At 42.3% G+C, this 21,363-nt stretch overlaps 1 protein-coding gene across 1 annotated transcript in view; it reads left to right on the top strand.

Annotated features, from left to right (window-relative positions):
• The window catches only part of carmil2 (capping protein regulator and myosin 1 linker 2), a 170,075-nt gene that overhangs the window by 121,236 nt on the left and 27,476 nt on the right, over positions 1-21,363 (top strand). The window contains exons 27-32 of the mRNA XM_072279510.1: positions 4,286-4,461; positions 5,458-5,545; positions 6,116-6,247; positions 8,716-8,782; positions 15,504-15,763; positions 19,508-19,605. Coding sequence (XP_072135611.1) covers positions 4,286-4,461; positions 5,458-5,545; positions 6,116-6,247; positions 8,716-8,782; positions 15,504-15,763; positions 19,508-19,605 — 821 coding nt within the window. The remainder of the gene's footprint in view (positions 1-4,285; positions 4,462-5,457; positions 5,546-6,115; positions 6,248-8,715; positions 8,783-15,503; positions 15,764-19,507; positions 19,606-21,363) is intronic.

The following is a 21,363-nucleotide window of genomic DNA, read 5'->3' as shown; positions in this document are numbered from 1 at the left end:
AGAGAGAAAGAGAGAAAGCAAGCGAGAGCATGAGAGAAAGCAAATGAGAGCACGCGAGTGACCACGACAGAGAGAGAGTGAGAGCGCGCCATGGCAGAGCGTTCCAAAAAAATATAAAACGTACGTCACCCCGTACTACACTAAAGTGTACCCCTGCCTAATAGAGGTCAAAATAATGACAGTGTCGCTCGCTGCACTGTTTGCAACAGTGACTTTTCTATTGCCCATGATGGGTTAAAATGTAAAAGACATGTTGAGGTGAGTTTAACAGGTGTCATTCGTTCATTAGCATAGCTAACGTTATTAAACTAGCTGGCCAGCTGCTAAGGAGCTACTCTATCGCAGACATCCCACCTCTCCCGGAAGTCTCCCGCAAATTGATGGTGCTACCTCCTTGAAATGAGTTTTTGCAGGGTGGGACGTCTGTAATATTTCTCTCCCATCTTGCATTTGGCTTCAAAGTTCAAAGTACATTTATTATCAAAATATGCATAAATTATACAACCTTGAGATTCATCTCCTTACAGGCAGCCACAAAACAAGAAACCTGAAAGAACCCATTTTTAAAAAAAACTAAAAAACACCCAGTGCACAGAGAAAGAGAGAGGGAAAAAAACACACACACAGATCATGTAAACAATAAAAACAAGCAACAGCATTCAGAACGAAAGTGAGTCCATAGACATGATGCCTGGAGCAGCCAGAACAGGCCTGCAGCCTCAGCCTCAGTGCAGCGAAGAGCCGAGCAAATATCACAGAGCAGCAAGCAGAACCAGCCTGCCCAAACTCTCGCCACCGGTCCCGACACCCACCCTTTTCAATCCATCTCTCCCGGCATTTACGTTGTCCAAACACCCGGTTGATCCTCACTCTGAGACCTGGGCCCTATCGTACTGGTACACACTGGGCCTGGACTATGATTGATCATACCTCACTCTCAGCTTAGATGGACGAGCTCCGAAACGGGTCTCAACCTCACTCCGACCACTTCTCCTTGAACGTGCCTCCACCTCGTACCAAGTTTGCATTGCGCCCGCTTGCCTCGGCCCTCGAGTCAGCCTCACCTTCGCTCATCTATTCATTGTTGACAGTGATCATTTACTATGATTTTCCACAGAAGTGTTGCTAATAAACTATTTAGTTGTATTTCTTCCTTTATGAACCGTCGGTAAGCTGTCGCCCATATTCAGAAGCGCCATTTTATGCTGGAGCTTTCTGAGTTTCACTGATTTTCTCTGCATTGAAAGCAATGAATTGCCTTGGCACCTATTGTTGATGATGACATTCTCAGTCTGCCTAATTGCAGGAGACTTTATGAACCAAAACCATTGAAGGCAGAAGACAACTGGCTCTCCTCTTTAAGCTGTGAATACTCAGAACTGCAAACCAAAAGTGGTTTTAAGATTGGCCATGGGCAGTGGGGGTCTGATCAGGGCTGGAAAGCAGAGAATCTCCCCTCAGTGCACAAATGTAGGGAGAGATTATGACAAGGCTTGCAATGTTATACTAGACCTAATATTCGTCCATCGTCTCTTGTTCTGAGTTTTAACCCTTGGAAAAGATAATGGATAGGTTTGTAACTGTAAACAACAGGAATTCTGCAGATGCTGGAAATTCAAGCAACACACATCAAAGTTGCTGGTGAATGCAGCAGGCCAGGCAGCATCTCTAGGAAGAGGTGCAGTTGACGTTTCAGGCCGAGACCCTTCGTCAGGACTAACTGACGGAAGAGTGAGTAAGGGATTTGAAAGTTGGAGGGGGAGGGGGAGATCCAAAATGATAGGAGAAGACAAGAGGGGGAGGGATGGAGCCAAGAGCCGGACAAGTGATAGGCAAAAGGGATACGAGAGGATCATGGGACAGGAGGTCTGGGAAGAAAGACAGGGGCGGGGGGACCCAGAGGGTGGGCAAGGGGTATATTCAGAGGGACAGAGGGAGAAAAAGGAGAGTGAGAGAAAGAATGTATGTATAAAAATAAGTAACAGATGGGATACGAGGGGGAGGTGGGCCATTAGCAGAATTTATAGAAGTCGATGTTCATGCCATCAGGTTGGAGGCTACCCAGATGGAATATAGGGTGTTGTTCCTCCAACCTGAGTGTGGCTTCATCTTTACAGTAGAGGAGGCCATGGATAGACATGTCAGAATGGGAATGGGATGTGGAATTAAAATGTGTGGCCACTGGGAGATCCTGCTTTCTCTGGCGGACAGAGCGTAGGTGTTCAGCAAAGCGGTCTCCCAGTCTGCGTCGGGTCTCGCCAATATATAAAAGGCCACATCGGGAGCACCGGACGCAGTATATCACCCCAGCCGACTCACAGGTGAAGTGTTGCCTCACCTGGAAGGACTGTTTGGGGCCCTGAATGGTGGTGAGGGAGGAAGTGTAAGGGCATGTGTAGCACTTGTTTCGCTTACACGGATAAGTGCCAGGAGGGAGATCAGTGGGGAGGGATGGGGGGGACAAATGGACAGGGGAGTCGCGTAGGGAGCGATCCCTGCGGAATGCAGAGAGAGTGGGGGAGGGAAAGATGTGCTTAGTGTTGGGATCCCGTTGGAGGTGGCGGAAGTTACGGAGAATAATATGTTGGACCCGGAGGCTGGTGGGGTGGTAGGTGAGGACCAGGGGAGCCCTATTCCTAGTGGGGTGGAGGGAGGATGGAGTGACAGCAGATGTACGTGAAATGGGGGAGATGCGTTTAAGAGCAGAGTTGATAGTGGAGGAAGGGAAGCCCTTTTCTTTAAAAAAGGACGACACCTCCCTCGTCCTAGAATGAAAAGCCTCATCCTGAGAGCAGATGCAGCGGAGACGGAGGAATTGCGAGAAGGGGATGGCGTTTTTGCAAGAGACAGGGTGAGAAGAGGAATAGTTCAGATAGCTGTGAGAGTCAGTAGGCTTATAGTAGACATCAGTGGATAAGCTGTCTCCAGAGACAGAGTCAGAAAGATCTAGAAAGGGGAGGGAGGTGTCGGAAATGGACCTTGTAAACTTGAGGGCAGGGTGAAAGTTGGAGGCAAAGTTAATAAAGTCAACGAGCTCTGCATGCATGCAGGAAGCAGCGCCAATGCAGTCGTTGATGTAGCGAAGGAAAAGTGGGGGATAGATACCAGAATAATGTTCCTTCTCTCCCCACTGATCTCCCTCCTGGCACTTATCCATGTAAGCGGAACAAGTGCTATACATGCCCTTACATTTCCTCCCTTACCACCATTCAGGGCCCCAAACAGTCCTTCCAGGTGAGGCAACACTTCACCTGTGAGTCGGCTGGGGTGATATACTGCGTCTGGTGCTCCCGATGTGGCCTTTTATATATTGGCGAGACCCGACGCAGACTGGGAGACCGCTTTGCTGAACATCTACGCTCTGTCTGCCAGAGAAAGCAGGATCTCCCAGTGGCCACACATTTTAATTCCTCATCCCATTCCCATTCTGACATGTCTATCCACGACCTCCTCTACTGTAAAGCTGAAGCCACACTCAGGTTGGAGGAACAACACCTTATATTCCGTCTGGGTAACCTCCAACCTGATGGCATGAACATCGACTTCTCTAACTTCCGCTAATGCCTCACCTCCCCCTCGTACCCCATCTGTTACTTATTTTTATACACACATTCTTTCTCTCAGTCTCCTTTTTCTCCCTCTGTCCCTCTGAATATACCCCTTGCCCATCCTCTGGGTCCCCCCCCTTGCCTTTCTTCCCAGACCTCCTGTCCCATGATCCTCTCGTATCCCCTTTGCCAATCACCTGCCCAGCTCTTGGCTCCATCCCTCCCCCTCCTGTCTTCTCCTATCATTTTGGATCTCCCCCTCCCCTTCCAACTTTCAAATCCCTTACTCACTGTTCCTTCAGTTAGTCCTGACGAAGGGTCTCGGCCTGAAACGTCGACTGCACCTCTTCCTAGAGATGCTGCCTGGCCTGCTGCATTCACCAGCAACACTTATGTGTGAGGTTTGTAACTGTGACAGTATTCTCACAATGTTTTGGTAAGATTCTTGTCGGATATTGTGGATTATGACTGGTATTTATAGAGACAAGAACTGATATTATTAAACTCAATGTGTATTACTGCTAACTGATTCATCTGCCTTAAACTGACCTTAATTCCGTTGATCCTGCCCTGTAAACTGTACTACTCAGGAGTTTGCCTGAATGTGGCCAACATTTTAACTTTGTGAACAATGTTTGTATCCTGATCTAGAAATTTCAGTGAATCAGTCATCATTTATTAAAATCATTATATGAAAATGAAAACTATTCAAAATATTTTTTCTCCATTTTCCTTAGACAATCATTCAATCGCTGCTGAAATCCACCGGAATCCTGTGTCCCACTCTTTTACAGAAGGTCAACATGCAGGAACAGCTCATCAGCAACGTATCTGACAAAATATTCAACCCCAAGAACTTTGCAAGGAGCATGATTATTGATCAAACAGGATTAGGGATCATGAACAAGCTCAGGTCTGCATATCCCTTTACCCGGGAATACAACATAAGGCTTTATTAACTAGATTTCGCTAGGGAAGGAAAATTGAAGGGATTTTCATACAACTACCCCCAATGTCCATTTTTTGAAAAACCTGAATTGAGCATGTTATTGCTCACTTTCTTTTTAAGTTTGGGAGATAAGCATCATCTCTTTATCAACATCAGAATGTGAGAAAGCATTATGAGTAAAAGGATGTGGGATGGGCCATGTGACTTTCCTCTTTGGTAGTTATTAGTGAGTTTCCCTTAATTTTCCTTTTTCTTTTAATAACTAAATGTCTCTGAGCTTAGTTCTTGGAAGCTATTTGTTCTTGTTTAATGAAAATCAGGCTATAATCAATTCCAAGAGATAAGTTATTGTTAAATATATGAGCATTACTTCAGACATTAAAGGAAAACAGTTTGTTGAGCTTTGTGTTTTGGTAATGGATCATATTAACAGATTAACAAATTGAAGTGACGGAGTTGATGTGAAGGAGTTCCTTCATTGATAATAATAATAATTCTTACCCCTCCCTTGCCCTTCACCCCCATTGATTTGAGTCACATGTTAGACTAACGTTGAGAGTCTTTGCCTTCTGAATGCCATGGATGTTATTAGCACAGGGCGGACTACTTAATTTTATTGAAAAGCAATCAACAGTAAATGCTGCAAAATTTGAAGTAAAGACAAAAAATCCCTGAAATGCTCATAGGTCAGGCAGCACCTGCAGAGAAAAAGAGAACATAAATATTTGATAAAGTGTGATTCAAATTCTGATGAAAGGCCATCAGTTTGAACTCTCTCTCCATAGGTCTTGCCTGTTCTGTTAAATTTCACCAGCATTTTTCCAGGATGTCTTCCTGTTTAATTACAAGTAGCCCAAAAAAGAGAATCAGGAGTAGAAATGTCAAACTGCATATTTTCAGAATTTACTGTGAGTATTAAGATGATAACGAATAAATGGTCTTTGTTCCATGTTGTCACAGTGAAGTGAAGCTCCATGTCACTACTGCCTTGATCAGTCAAATTGTGGACCATGTTCTGAAGGACCTCGCAATTGCTCAGCAGAAGCTTGTGAGTGTTGCTAATCAAGTAATTTATTAATTTATACTAATTATTCTGGAACTCTTTCTACTTTCCCCAAAATGCTTCATACTTGGATGTTCTCTTTTCTGTTAATCAAGTTACTTCACTGGCGGCCAGGTATTATTCTGTGCATGATAATCTGTTTTACAAAGGGTATTGACTCACTTTAGCTTTTTTAAATAGATTTATATTGCCTCTGGTAGTAAACAGGGAAAATTACATCAGGAATCTATTTATAGCCATTGTAATTTGATTTTCCAATGTATAATGGGCAGCAGATGTAAACAATAAAACGCCAGATAAACTCCCACCTAAAAAGTTTTGCATAGCTTTCAATAGAAAGCATTAAGCAATTCCAGTATACGTAGTACTGGGTTCAGCAGTGAAATCCAATGAACAATGGAAATCATAGTTAATTGTTGGATCTAGAAACAATTGTGTGCTTATTAATAAATCATTCATCCTGTTATCTAATACCACTTTAAGTCTGAATTTGTAATGAAAAGTATCTTTAATTTTGGACAATCCATTTATCCTTTCTAAATCTTCTCCATTTAGGCATGTCATGCAACAAAGCCACTATGTGAAACAGACGCAAATGTCACAGGTGTAGAAACTTTGGAGGAAGAAATCATCAGCAACAAAACTAATGTTTCATTGAATATCCCTGATGTCTTGGCTCCAGTTGAGGTATGACTTGTTAGATCATTTTATGGTGGATTTGAGAGTCTATCACACGGCTATGATCTGTGACAGTCAGATTGGGAATTGGTTTCACTTGAATACAGGCCACCCCCAGTAATGAACGGGCTCTACTTTTACAGACATCTTAAGTCAATTTTGTCATTATTCAGAAAATATAGAAAAATAACTCAGTATTGTAACCATCCGTCCATTGTTTTGTAACAAATGGCAGGAAAAGCACATGAGGCTGTTTAGAAAAAAAAACAATGATTAAAGAGAGAGAGAGAGAGAGGGAGAGAACGAACTAATTCTGCCATTTGTTGGAACAAATGTTTGTGTATACATCAGATCTTTCTTATTAATAATATTACAAGATTTTTTAATATATAAGTGTCCATGAATTGGGCATTCATAACCTGGGATGCTTATACCTTGCATTTCTTCCAAGACTCATCAAAGATTATGGGATCCTTACTGAGGCTGACTTACTAGACAAATATTCTTCATTGTGGTAGTTTGCATAGAGTTTGGTGCATGAGCAATATTGCTTTCTTTTCACATATATGGGGTACGAAGGTCACAAGCCAGACTAGCATTTATTGACCATCTCTAATTGTCATTTAACTGAGTGGCTTTTTAGACTATTTTCATGTGGATTTGTGAATTTATTATATGGCAATGATCTGCAGTCACAGATGCGTCAATATGGGTAAGAACAAGTTTCCTTCCCCGAAAAGCAAAGTGAATCTGTTATTTTTATGACAACACAGAAGCTTCCTGGTTGCCATTGCATCATTAGATATATTAGTTGTCTGAATTCAAATTCCTCATCCATCTATGTTGGAATTTGCACTCATTCCTCCGGATTGTTATTCCAGCCGTCAGGACTGATCTTCCAGTAATGTAGCCATGGCCCAGATCAAGCTTTCGTCCCTTCTTTCAACTCAGTGGAGTTTCAGTCTTTTCCTCTATGGGTTTCTCGTTGTCAGCCTGAATGATGAACATATTCAAAACTTTCCCTGCCTTGGACAAGCATCACAGAATTGTCATTGTGTATACTACATGTCCTGTAATCAATCAGACACCATCAGTTAAACCCTGGGATAACCCTATTCTCTCTTTGTATGCATACTGAAGTCTTTCTTGGATTTCAAATGTTGGGGCAGTGAATATTTAAGAACATCAAACATCACAATGTAGTAATGGTCCTTCAGCCCAATATGTTCTGCTGGCCTTATAATCTCCCTCAAAATCAACCTAACTATTCTTCCTTCAGAGCCCTTCATTTTTCAGTCATCCATGTAAGAGTTTCTTCAACATCCCTGATGTATCTGCCTCTACCACCACCCCCAGGGCATTCTACGTAAACACCACTTTGTGTAAAAAAAGCTTACTCTGACGTTCCCTCTAGTCTTTTATCCAATTACCTCAAGGTTACACCTCCTTGTATTAACTAATTACACTCTGGCTATCCAATCTACCTGTGTTCTATCATCCTGTACACCTCCATTAAGTCATCTTTCATCCTCCTGTCCAAAAAGCCTTAGTTAGCTCCACCTATCCTCATCAGACATGCTCTCTAATCTGGATGGCTTCCTGGTAAATCTCCTCTGCACCCTCTCTAAAGCTTCCACATCCTTCCTACAATGAGGTGACCAGAACTGAACACCATAATCCAAGAACAGGGCCTTTGTCTCCGAAATTCCATCCTGTACCCTCATTTCTTGCTTTCTTAAGTGATCTGGTAAAACTAAAGGACCACAAACTCTGGGGCTGTTTGAAGCAGGGGTACTTCTTTTTCCTGTGTTTATGAATTAAATCAATTTAATGTAGAAATAAATATAGCTTTATTATAAAGCTTTGGGGTAATTTTGATATCATCCTACTAAGACTGCTAACATGAGGCTTTAAATTGATATTACAGTTCTCAGAGGACAAATATGAAGCAAATTGGTAGCAATAAGTTACTAGGTCAATTACAGTTGATCTGAATTTGGATGTATTTAAGCCAGGTTTAATTCAGTATCAGTCCCTGGTATTGTGTTCTGATCAGAATATTCACTGTATCAGAATTACAGGGAAGCATGTGCAGATTTTAGTTGTACATGATCAAATCTGGATCCAGCTGTCGATAAACTATAGTGCAGATCACCCAGCGTTTCTCTCAGTAGATCCCAGGTCCATCAGGAAGGACATGAGCAGTAATGGCTGCCTGAACATTCCCCTCCAAAATCCTGATGTGGAAATACGTTACAGGTGCCGCATCATCACGGCACCTAAATCCTGGAACCCCTTCTCTACCGACTCCTGTGGAAGCATCCTCTCTAAACATACGACAACGTTTCATCACCACTCCCTCTCAAAGGTGTTCAGCAACGGGCAATAAATGTTGGTCTTACTCATGATGCTTAGATTCCAAAAATAAACAAACAAAATGAATATGAAATTTAACAAGTGTAATGTCTTTTCTATAGAGTCTCTCTCTACTTCGTAGGAAGACGATACACGCTAATAAAAACAGGCCAACTACACTTTTGAAAAGTAAGTAATAATGATAATGTTTATTGAAAAATAGAGATTTGCTGATATTTTTCATTTCCTAGTGAGAAATTGGTCACTGTTTGCAATACTGTTCAAACAGAAAGCTGTGTCTTCAAGCTTTGGCGTAAACTCTGAGCTCTATCCTCCCTCATGGTTGTAGTCTGTGATTGAATTGTGCTGTTTACACCTTTGCTGCCGGAGGTGACCTTGTACTTACACAGATGCCACCATATTTCATCTCAGTGGTATGGCCCTCCTTTACCTCCTTCACCTTGTGCTGTTGAAACCCTTGTTTAAATTTGTAAATAATTCACAAAAGCCTTAGGACAATCACAAAGTGCAGTTCAGTGGTACTGATAGTAACTGGGACACAGTCCATGTGAATGGTACAGAAGGCACGGGGTTCCTAATCTGCAGTCAGGAAATCTATTTTTGCCAGTACTACACAAGCCCAACAAGATGGAAAGTCGGACCATGCAGTTCAAGGTTTACCTGCAGTGAATGGCACTGGATAGGTGGAGGAGGAATCAGTGGGAGAACATTTAAATGTGATTCTGATCAAATTTCACTTAGGATTAACCTTGTTATGGAAAAGGACAAAGATAAATTGATGTAAAGATTCTAAGTAGTAGTGAGACCAATTTGACCAAGCCGAGAATTAATTTAGTAATAGTGAATTGGAAATGTATTCCTGAATGTAAATTGGTCTCAGAGCAGAGGAAGGCACTTAAGAAAAGTTTTAATATAAACAAACTCCTACAATAATAAGGGAGAGAACATCAAATCTTAGAGCCCCACATAAATAAGTGGATAAAAATTAGGAAAAGGGGAAAAAAGTGCAGCTTATGAAAATCAAAAGCTGCAGATGTTGGAAACCTGAAGTAAAGGAGAAATGTTGGAAACTCTCAGCAGGCCAGGCAGCAAAACAGTTAATGTTTCAGGTCAAATGCCCTGGCAATTCTGCTGAAATAACTCTCTCTCCACAGATTCTGCCTGCTTTTTGAGTGTTTCCATCATTTTCTGTTACAAACAAAGAAGCATTAGATTATGAAGACATGCAGTCCTCTTTTATTGTCATTTAGTAATGCATGCATTAAGAAATGATGCAATATTTCCTCCAGTGTGATATCACAAAACACAGGACAGACCAAGACTGAAAAAAACTAACAAAACCACATGATTATAACATATAGTTACAACAGTGCAACAATACCATAACTTGATGAAGAAGTCCATGGGCACAGTAAAAGTTCAAAGTTTCTCAAATGTCCCACATCTCACGCAGACGGGAGAAGGAAAAAAACTCTCCCTGCCATACCCGACCACGGTCCAACTCTGAGTCATCCGAAAACTTTGAACTCTGATCAGCTCTCTGACACGGAGTACTGAGCGCCATCTCTGTCTGAACGATTCGACCTCAATCTCCGTCGCCAACAGCAGGCAAAGCCGGGGATTTTGAGGCCTTCCCTCCGAAAGATTCCCGACTGCACAGTAACGACAGCAGCGAAGGAGCGTTTCAGAAATTTTTCCAGATGTTCCTCTGTGCTTTCACGTCCGTCTCCATCAAATCACAATTGTCCACGGCCCCTATTTAACGGATACAATGTCATTTTTCACCGGAGGGCTGCGCACGCATCAAATACCCTGAACTTTAGTGCTGCAGAAACTCTAGAAATGCATCAGAGGCGAAAAAAGAAACGAGGAAAGCAAAGGCTGTGGTGAAAAGATTTTGTGAAGCGATGCATCCCGTAGCAAAGAAAACCAGAAGCATGTGAAAATCAAGAGGAGGGTCAGTTAAAGGTCAAAAAGTTGACCAATCTGTTGAGGCAGATGTGTGGTTAAGGTCTTTGACAACAGACCTCCTCAGGTATCAATGGCCGAATTATGGACACTATACATGAACAGGCATTTGGGAGACCGAGACCGGTGGAATGGATGGAGATAGATTTACTGACTAATGCAGGGCTACGGGTATATCCTGCCAGATAGGAATGAGGAATATCTGCATGCCTTCTCTTTGCCCCTCACCACTACACACCCCTATTCCCCCACTCGAGCCATAACAACTGGGGCAGCTGGGCTGAGCTGAGCAGAGCCCGGAGCACTGAGCAGTCTCAGTCATTTACTCAGTGAGTCAGTGACACTGGCCGGCGGCTGATCCCTTTGCACTCGTGTACTCTCAGGAAAAGAACCATTCCCTTTACATAGTGACTGTCTTCACAAAAGAGAGGAAGGAGACAAATATTGAAAGTAGCCAGAGAAGATTTGTGAAGTTGTAGTAAGAGTCTCCACAATTTGTATCCTTGCTTCTTATAATAGCTTGAAATAAATTTCATTTAAGGTCTGGTAAATTATCCATTTTTATTCCCTTAACATTTATGTTTTTATTTTCTTTACTCCATGCAATATTTCATCCTGATTCACTTCAATGGTGCGGAGAATTGAAGGGCTACTAATACTGTAGAGTTGCATAAAAAGGATGAGATGCAGTAGTAAAAGCCAATTTTTTCCAGCTTCGTACTATTGCCAAAATTAAGTCGTTTCTCTTTTTCAAAGATCTCGAGAAAGTCATCCATGCCCTTACATCCTCCTGCTTGGACCATTCCAACTCCCTGTATACTGGGATTAGTCAGTCGTCCCTGTCCTGCCTGCAACTTGCCCAGAACGCCACAGCCAAGCTCCTGACAGGTGTTCAGAAGAGGAACCATATTACTTCTATCCTGGCCTCTCTCCACTGGCTACCAGTACGGTTCCGAATTGATTTTAAGGTTCTCCTCTCTGTTCATAAAGCCCTAAATGGACTGGCCCCCTCCTATAATTCAGACCTTCTAACCCCTTATTCTACTTCCAGGTCCCTCAAGTTGGCTGACATGGGGCTCCTGGCTGTTCCGTGATCTAAATATAAGTTCAGGGGTGACCGCGCCTTTGCTGTTGTAGCCCCTAGACTGTGGAACAGCATTCCCTTCCCTATCAGATCTGCCCCCTCCATTGACTCTTTTAAGTCCAGGCTCAAAACTTACCTTTATTCACTAGCGTTTGAATCTTCCTGATGTGGCTGATTTTTGTCTTGTGCCTAGGCTCATGTGTTGTTTATTTCATGCCTATAAGCTGTGTGCTTTGTTATTTATATCTGTGTTTCTAGTATTTGTGATTTTAGCTACCAGTTATGGTTTTACAGCACTTTGGTCAACATGGGTTGTTTTTAAATGTGCTTTATAAATAAATTTGACTTGACTTGACTGAAATGATTAACCAAGAAATTATGGGTCAATTAAACTTTGATCACGAGAAAATGATAGGAGTCTGCTCTGAGGGATCAAAATGTTAATCGATTTGTTGAAGGAAGGTCATACCTGACCAACTCAGTTGATTTACCTCCTCAAAAACTGTTCTAAGTAAGTACACTAGAGCAGTGCCTTTGTGCACAGTTTTTTTCCCACATGGTTTTGACAAGATGTCATGTGATAGACTGGCCAATGTAGTAAAAGCTTGTGGGATCTACAAGAGAGTTGCAAGTTAAATCCACAACTGGCAGAGTGGCTGGAAACAAAGGTGGATGGCTGATTAGATGTTTTGCCTTTTGAGGATTGTCACCAATGATATTCCACAAGGTTCAAAATACTGTTTCTAGATCCTTGCAATGTGTAATAAATAGCATAATATTGAGTGATGTGGTCTGCTTATTTAAGAAAGGATGTGCTGACATTGGAGAGAGTACAGAGAAGATTCACTAGAATGATTCCGGGAATGAGAGGGTTAACATATGAGGAACGTTTGTCCGCTCTTGGACTGTATTCCTTGGAGTTTAGAAGAATGAGGGGAGACCTCATAGAAACATTTTGAATGTTGAAAGGCATGGACAGAGTGGATGTGGCAAAGTTGTTTCCCATGATGGGGGAGTCTAGTACGAGAGGGCATGACTTAAGGATTGAAGGGCGCCCATTCAGAATGGAGATGCGAAGAAATTTTTTTAGTCAGAGGGTGGTGAATCTATGGAATTTGTTGCCACGGGCGGCAGTGGAGGCCAAGTCATTGGGTGTATTTAAGGCAGAGATTGATAGGTATCTGAGTAGCCAGAGCATCAAAAGTTATGGTGAGAAGGCAGGGGAGTGGGACTAAATGGGAGAATGGATCAGCTCATGATAAAATGGCGGAGCAGACTCGATGGGCTGAATGGCCGATTTCTGCTCCTTTGTCTTATGGTCTTATGGTCTTATGATGTGGAGGAAATGAGGAAAGTTGGTGGTCGTCCATAGATCCTTACAAGTAGCAGGACACATCAATAAAGTGCTTTCCTCTATTAGTCACTTTAGATTTAATATAAGAAACAACATTATTAGCAGCATTAATTGACTGAAAAATGCCCAAGTACTCTATATAATTCTCATTACCTGTGATTCTACTGGAGGGGCTTGATACCAGTAACGGGAATTTTACCAATAAGGAAAGTTTAGATAAGTTAGGCTTGTTTTCTTTTAAACAGGAAGTTGAGACAAGACTTAACTAAGACACTTAAAACTATAAGGAACCTAGATGGAGTAAAGAGGAAGGACCCATTCCTCTTAGCAGAGAGGGGGAAAAATCAAAAACTGTAGATTTAAAGTCATTGGTAGAAATGAGATCAGGAAATGAAATATCACCTCAAGAGTGGTAGAGGTCTGGAACTCGTTGGAGGTGCAAGCAGAAATCTTCAGCACATTTAAAGTAGTCGGATGTGGATTTGAAGGGCTATGGCCCACAGGATGACAGATCTGCTGCTGGGTAACTGTTTATCAACTAATGAGTCAAATTGACCTCTTAGCTGTTGCACCATTATCCTGGGAGGAAGAGTTGTGAGAGCTACTTTGCAGGGAAGTGTAATATGAGGAGTTTGGTCATTTACCATGGTTAATGAATGCAACTTTCATCGTCAGGACACCCAGGAGCATGGCAAACAGAGCGAGTAAAGTCCTGTGGTTTAAACTGCATTTATTTCAATGCAAAGGGTTTAACAGGCAAGGTGAATAAACACGGGTTGGCTCGGGAAACTGGGATACTGTATTGTAGCCGTAACAGAAACCTGCCTGAGAGAAGGGTAGGACTCACAATTCAGTATACTGGGGTAGTGATACTATAGATGTTACAGAGGGGCAGGTAAGAGAAGGGGAATGGGGTTGCCTTTTTGATGAGGGAGAACATAGCAATAATCTTTGGAAAGAGTATTCCTGGGTTCAGTGAAGTTATATGGATAGAACTTAGAAACAAGAAGTAAATGAACTCTTTGATGGGACTGTATTATAGGACATCTCTCCCCCCGCCCCCCAAAGTCATTGGGAATTGGAAGTGCAGATATGTAGGTGTATTGCAGATAGCTGAAAGAGTAATAATATTTATGGGAGATATTAACTTTATTAATATTAACTGGGTCACTCATAATGCAAGGGGTTTGAACTAGGTGGAATTTATTAAATATATCCAAGAAAGTTTCCTTAATCAATATTATAGAGGTCCTACTAGACAGGGTGCAACACTGGACCTTCTCTGAGGGAATAAGACCATAAGATATAGGAGCAGGATTAGGCCATTTAGCTCATTGAGTCTGCTCCACCATTCAATCATGGCTGATCCTTTTTTCCCCTCCTCAACCCCACTCCCCGTAACCTTTGATGCCGTGTCCAATCAAGCATGAGGTAGAATAAGTGACTGAGGTGTTAGTGGGGGAACACTTCTGACCGTGACCATTAGTTTTACAGTAGATATAGAGAAAGATAGAAATGGTCCATAAGTTAAGGCCTTCAACTGGAGCAGGACCAATTTTGGAGGTACTAGGAAGGAACTTGAAAAAGTTGATTGGGTGAGACTGTTTGCAGGAAAGTTGGAATGCTTTTAAGAGTGAGATATCAAGAGTTCAGGGGCAGCATGTTCTCTTTAGGGTGAAGGGAAAGGCTGGAAAGTTCAGGGAACTTCACTTGACAAAAATATTAAGACCCTGGTCAGGAAAATGGAGGCTTTCATTTGGCAGTCATGATCAAGCAAACTCCTTAGAGTATAAGAAGCAGAAGAGTACCCTTGGGAAAACAAGAGGGCAAGATGGATCTGGCAGGAAAAGTTGAGGACAATCCCAAGAGATCCTTCAGGTATGTTAACATATGGCTAGGGAGAGAATATGTTCCCTTAAGATGTCTCTGTGTGGCGCCACAGAGATAGGTGATATTTTTCAGGCAAATGATTTGTGACGTCTTGGACAATATACAAATGACCAAGGAGGAGTGCTCCTGGTCTTAAGGTAAATAAATCCCTAAAGCCTCATCAAGTACGTCTCCAAACCTTGTGGGAAACAAGGGAAGAAATAGAGAGAGATATTTGCATCATCTTTAGTCATAGGTGGAATTCAGGAAGACTGGAGACCGGGAAATGTTGTACTTTTACTTAAGATGGGCAGCTGAGATAAACCATCATTCACTAAGATTGAGTTTAGCATTGCCTCCTATATTGCTTGACACGCCACATACTGATTTTAAAAAAAGGTTTTCCTGACCGCATCTCAAGAAGTCTGCACCATCCAAAACCACCTCCTGCCCCGGTTACTATGAAGGTAGATGGATGAAACATGCAATTATGAATGGCACCATTGGGACTCTGGCCCAAAGGAAGTGAACATCTGGAGAAAGGAAGAAGATTAAAGCAGGACAAAGAGCTACTCATTCACCGTTGGCTGAAATAGCTGTTTTCTCTTCCTCAGGCATCTCGGACGTAGAGGTCGAAAGGCCAGCTGAAGAAGAACCTACTGCAGCCGCGACAGAGCTACTGACAGTCGGTGTATATCCTGCCAAGTCACGTCCAGCATCCGCAGAAATGAGTGCTGTAAATGGCACAAATACTGAGAATGCTTGCACAGACAGCCTGGCCGATCTGCCAACACAAGGGATGAAACTGCAGCACTGCACCCGGGAAAGGCCAAGGCCAAACCGGACCAGGAAGCGGCCTCCCGCCAAGCCTTCAGTAAGTATCTGGAAACAAACTAACAATGTAGCAAAAGACTGTCGAACCAATCCACTAAACTTCTTGCAAGTAATTTATTTATACCTGATCTCCTCTAACAGAAAGAACCAGAAAATTCCTGCCTCTTCCTCTTGCCCCTCTCCCATTGTAAAATGAGGTGTGCATCCAGAACCCTGTTATGACAAAGGATGAGGTTGCAGGACTCATACTGTTTCCTAATTTTAGGATAAACGTGCGTCTCCGTTCACCACAGCAAACAGGATTTCCGAGCGGCCACCCATTTCAATTCCACTTCCTATTCCCATACTGATATGTCTGCCCACAGCCCCCCACCCCCCCTACAATGAGGCCAAATGTAGGTTGGAGGAGCAACACTTCATATTCTGTCTGAGTAGTTTCCAACCTGATGGCATGAATGTCGATTTCTCAAATTTTCAGTAACACTCCCCTCTGTTCAACCACCCCTCCACTTTTGCTATCTTTCATTTTAGTGACTTTCTTACCTTCCCTCTTCTCTTCCCCTCCCTCACCCTCATGACCTGTCCATCACTCCATCTCTCTGTGGTTCCCCACTTTCTTCCCTTTGTTCCTTGATCCATTGTTCTCTCCTATCAGATTCCTCCTCGCTCAGCCCTTTATTTCTTCCACCTATTACCTCCCAGCTTCCCATCATTCCCCCCCCCCCCCCACAACACAACCTCTTCACTCTCACCAGGCCTTACCTATCACCTGCCACCTTGTACTCCTTCCTGTCATATTCTGCCTTCTGCTCCCTTCCGTTCCGGTCCTGATTAAGTCTCTTGGCCTGAAACATCAACTGTTTATTTCTGTCCAGAGATACTGCCTGACCTGCTGAGTTTCCCCTTCATTTAGTGAGCATTGATTAAGATTTCCAGCACCTGCGGAATTTCTTGTGTCTCATTGAAGACTACAGAGCTTACTAGAGGAGAGTTCTTAGCACTTGTGATTTTCTGAATTTCCAAAATAATTCCGGGATAATCCTTTAAAGTGTGCTGTCCACGACAGGAGAGCACAAGGGAATGTTGTGTGTGAGTGTATGTAGCTCCTGTTGCCTCTCCTCTTGCATATTGAAAAAGGTCATGAAATATCATTGCAAAATCTCCACAGTAGTAGTTGCCAGGAACTAGCAAATTGCCATGCTTAAACCACATATTTTAGTGTCCACTGCATACGTTTAAATTTTCCTGCAGGCATTCACTGAAGTAAATGAAGAAGATCTCAAATTATAGAGTATTTTGCTAATTGTGATTGAGTGTAGTGGGGAAAAAAATTAAAATCCGATTGGTACTGATTTTTCTTCACTAATAGCTGAGGTGATAAATATTTATTGTATTTCACCATGGTCAATGACCTTACACAATATAAGCATTCTCATGCACAGTCTGAGTTTAACAAATCGCTATCCTGATACACCGTGTAATCACAAGATTAGGAATTAATTCTTTCTGCTAATTTGATAAAATGCCTTTAATAATAGAAGAGTCTAGTTGCCAGAAAAGTATTAGATTTAACTTTACCAAAATGATGAATAGAGTTTTGAACTGGATCATGAACCAGTGGTAGTCTCAATGGCATTTTCTTAAAATGGTATCTACACTTTTAACAGCAGAGTATTTGTTATATTAAGTGGTGCTGGGTGCTGAAAACTTGGAAATTGTTTCTTTTTTTGCAATATCCCTGGAATAATTTGAGTAGCCAGGCACATAGCGGAGAGGAAAATGCGGCTTTTTTGCAATCCTTTCCTCACTGGAGGGAACTTGGTTGTTTAGTGTGGTAAGGGAAGGTCAGAACAATGGGACCAAAAACCGTCCCTTGGAGAGTCATGGATTTGGGTGTCATAATGTCAAAAGTAATGTCATCAAACACGAGGAATTCTGCAGATGCTGGAAATTCAAGCAACACACATAGAAGTTGCTGATGAACGCAGCAGGCCAGGCAGCATCTCTAGGAAGAGGTACAGTCGACGTTTTAGGCCAAGAACCTTCGTCAGGACTAACTGAAAGAAGAGCTAGTAAGAGATTTGAAAGTGGGAGGGGGAGGGGGAGATCCGAAATGATAGGAGAAGGCAGGAGGGGGAGGGATGGAGCCAAGAGCTGGACAGTTGATTGGCAAAAGGGATATCAAAAGTACTAGCATCAATACTGTTTCCCTTCCAGACCGTAGTACCGGAGACTTGGTCTGGAACACACAGAGTTAATAACAGTTTCCAGCCAGTGCAGAGCAAACCAGGGCATGTTTTCCTGTTCTAGCCTCTCCCCGAGACAGAGACTGCACTAAATTATTTTTATACGTTTGTCTCAATATCAGGACACTAATGTGTACATGGCAGAGGTAAAAATGAAACTTACAGCAATAGAAATAAGCAAACAAGAGAGAATCTGCAGATGCTGGAAATCCAAGCAACACACAGATAAATGCTGGAGGAACTCAGCAGGCCAGGCAGCATCTATGGAAAAAAGTACAGTCAACGTTTCGGGCTGAGACCCTTCGGCAGGACTGGGCACCAGCTTTAGAGTCTGAGTAGAGACTGGTTTTGTAGAGAAGTTCCTGACGATACAGAAAGGGAAAAATTTGATTATTTAGACATCCCCCCCCCCAAAAAAAATCTCCCTACCCTCAACAATCAGAGTGAGGGTGGTGACATTATTCTAGATGTCTCTGATGTTTTTGCTCCTTCCCCTCCCCAAAAGCTTGAGGGGTAAGAGGTAGGTGATGGCTTCCAGTTGAAGGGGCCACGGAGAAAGGAAGCATGGGGGAGAGTGGGGTGTAAAATATTTTCCAAAAACACATCAACAGCAACTTTATATTAACATCAGTTTCTCATTCAGCCTCAAAGTTGTCCTACCAAGAGAGATTAAATAGTTTAGGCCTACATTGGCAGAAGGTTTTGTGTTGGTGCACGTGGGAGAGTCCTTAAACACAGTAACTGCAAGTTAAGATGTGAGTCATTTAAAACTGAGGTGTACAGAAACCTCTTCTCACAGAGGATGGTGAATATCTGGAATTTTCTGCTCTGGCTAGTGGTGGAAACTCAATCATTAAAGTAAAGGTAGATAAATATTTGATGGATCGAAGAAGAGAGTGGATGGAAGGTCAGCATAGGTCAGCCATGATCACATGAAACAGTGGGACAGGTTTGTAGAGTCTGATGGCAACCTCTATTTTCTTGTGTCATTGGGTATAGCCGTAGATTTCACATCCATTCCTCATGGGTACATGAGAGGATCACAATATTGAACCAAGGCAAGAAATATTTTACATACAGTCCATCTCCTGATGTTGTGGATCAAGGAGATATGTCCAACTATCTTCTAAACAGGCTGAAAACCATATTAGTATTCCTTTATTTTATCTCCCACATCTCAGATTCCAGTCTTTGAAGTTTAAAATGGGATTGCTAGCTTAATACTGACAGAACAAGAACTTACCTACTTCCATGGTTCCATTGTGGAGTTGTCTTTGATTCATTTTTTTTCCCAATCGTTTCCTAACACTTGAAAAGAGGCCATCATATTGGACTGAGGGGTATGGATCTTTATCAATAACCTCAATGTTAACTATGTCTGCTGCATACTACGTTAACTCCTATCAAAAGTCGTTCCACAGTTCTTTAATTGTAGTAGTTGTTTATCAATCAGATTTAAAATTGGCTCTTTCTGAGATGGGGCTTCAAGAATGATGCTGGTTTGTGCACTCAATGTGTCCTGTTTGTACACGGCACAGGTGAAATCTGAAGACCAGGAAAAGGGAGAGAACACAACCAAGCTGGATGATGGACTGGAAGAATTCTTCAGGAATAAGACAGTATGTGAGGAAACCAGGTATGTGCTGATCCTTTGGGTAATTTGACATCCAGCTGAATGACAAGTTTTCCATGATAGTTCTGACTTGCAGTATGTAAATGGTGGCCAAGCTCACTATCTGGTTTCTTTCTTGCACTGGTGTTCACGCTGATGACACAGCAGGTCAGCTACTGTTCATTGCCTAGGTCCCAGTGAAAGATGTGCTTACGAAGGCTGCAGAGAAGTGGTTGAACTTTCTCTTAATGGCTGACAATTACCTGGCATGTGTGCTGCAAACGTTCCTTGCTCCGTGTCTGCCCAGTCCTCATCCAATCTGGTTTCTGCTGCTCCACATTATAAACAAGGTATTTTGCTGATAAACAAAGAGGGACAGTGGAAACCTGATTGGATGAGGACTAACCAATAAGGAGGAACAGACGATGGGGGTATAAATACCGCCAGACTAGATACGCCCAGGCATGATCCCTGATGAAGGTGGAAGAATTTGTCATCGAATCGTCAGTCTAAGACTGATACCTGTATCTGGCTGGAAGCCCATGAAGAGTTTATTCGTCCAAGATGCCAGGAAAGCACTAGATCACATCTCTGCTTGTCCTTCTGCTTTATTGTCACCCATTGTTCCATTTATCAATAAACCTCCTTTCCACTCTTTCTAAAACTGGGAATCCTTAAAATATAGTGTTAAAATTTATCATAGTACCCTATCTGGGGCCTAACAAAAGATTTATAAAGATTAAACATAAATCCTGAAATCAGAACAAAATACTGTAATCCAAATGGTACATTCCTGAAATAAAAATATAAACTCCAAGTAATATTCAGATAGTCGGCCAGCATCTCTGGAAAGAATTAAGGTTTTCAATTGATTTCAAGCAGCTGAAGGCAGGAAAAGGTGGGAGGTAAAAGGACGGAAAGGGGAAGCCTGTGATGAGGTGGAAAGTGAAATAAATCAAAAGTAGAAAGTAAAAGGGTAAGTAAACAAAAGATGGGCCTGGAAAACGTGTAAATGGGTATAGCACCATCCACTATAGCTTCATTATAATTAAAAGGAAGTGTAGCCAATGGCTATGATCTTGAATTATTTAACTTGATGTTGAGTTCAGAAGTACTGAAAGGTGAGGCCTGGTCTTTCCATGGAGTTTGTTTATTTATTTATTGAGATACAGCATGGAATAGACCCACATCACACAGCCATCCCCCGATTTAATCCTAGCCTAATCACAGGACAATTTACAATGACCAATTAACCTACCAACTGTGGGAGGAAACCAGGGCACCCAGAGGAAACCCACACGGTCATGGGGAGAAAGGCACAAACTCTTACAGAGCACTGGGAATTGAACCCCGGTTGCCAGCACTGTAAAGCACTGTGCTAACGACTACGCTACCGTGCTGCCCCATTGCAGGAAGTTTCATTGTAGGAAGAGTGTAGGACAGTGCACATTACTGGGACGAAGACCATGCCTTCAGGTTCTTGAACTAGCCTGAAAACCTCTAACATTATCTTCAACTATATTTCTTTTCTGTCCCCTCAACTTGCACCGCAACTATGTTTAATTTTCTGTGTAATGTATGTATAATTTATGCTAATTTATGTCAATTTATGTTAGCGATATACTGTATTGCCTCTGCAAAAAGCTGACTGTTATGGCATTTCTACCCTGGGTACCTATACCCGTAATGATAACAAAGTTCTGAATAGTACAGTACATGCATACTCACCAGGGATATTGGAGTTGTTCTCTTTGATATAGATGAAATTATATTATGAACTGT

Source organism: Mobula birostris, chromosome 15 (genome assembly GCF_030028105.1).
Source record: "Mobula birostris isolate sMobBir1 chromosome 15, sMobBir1.hap1, whole genome shotgun sequence".
In the NCBI taxonomy this organism is placed as follows: Eukaryota; Metazoa; Chordata; class Chondrichthyes; order Myliobatiformes; family Myliobatidae; genus Mobula; species Mobula birostris.
This window is presented reverse-complemented; position numbering and strand designations above follow the sequence as displayed.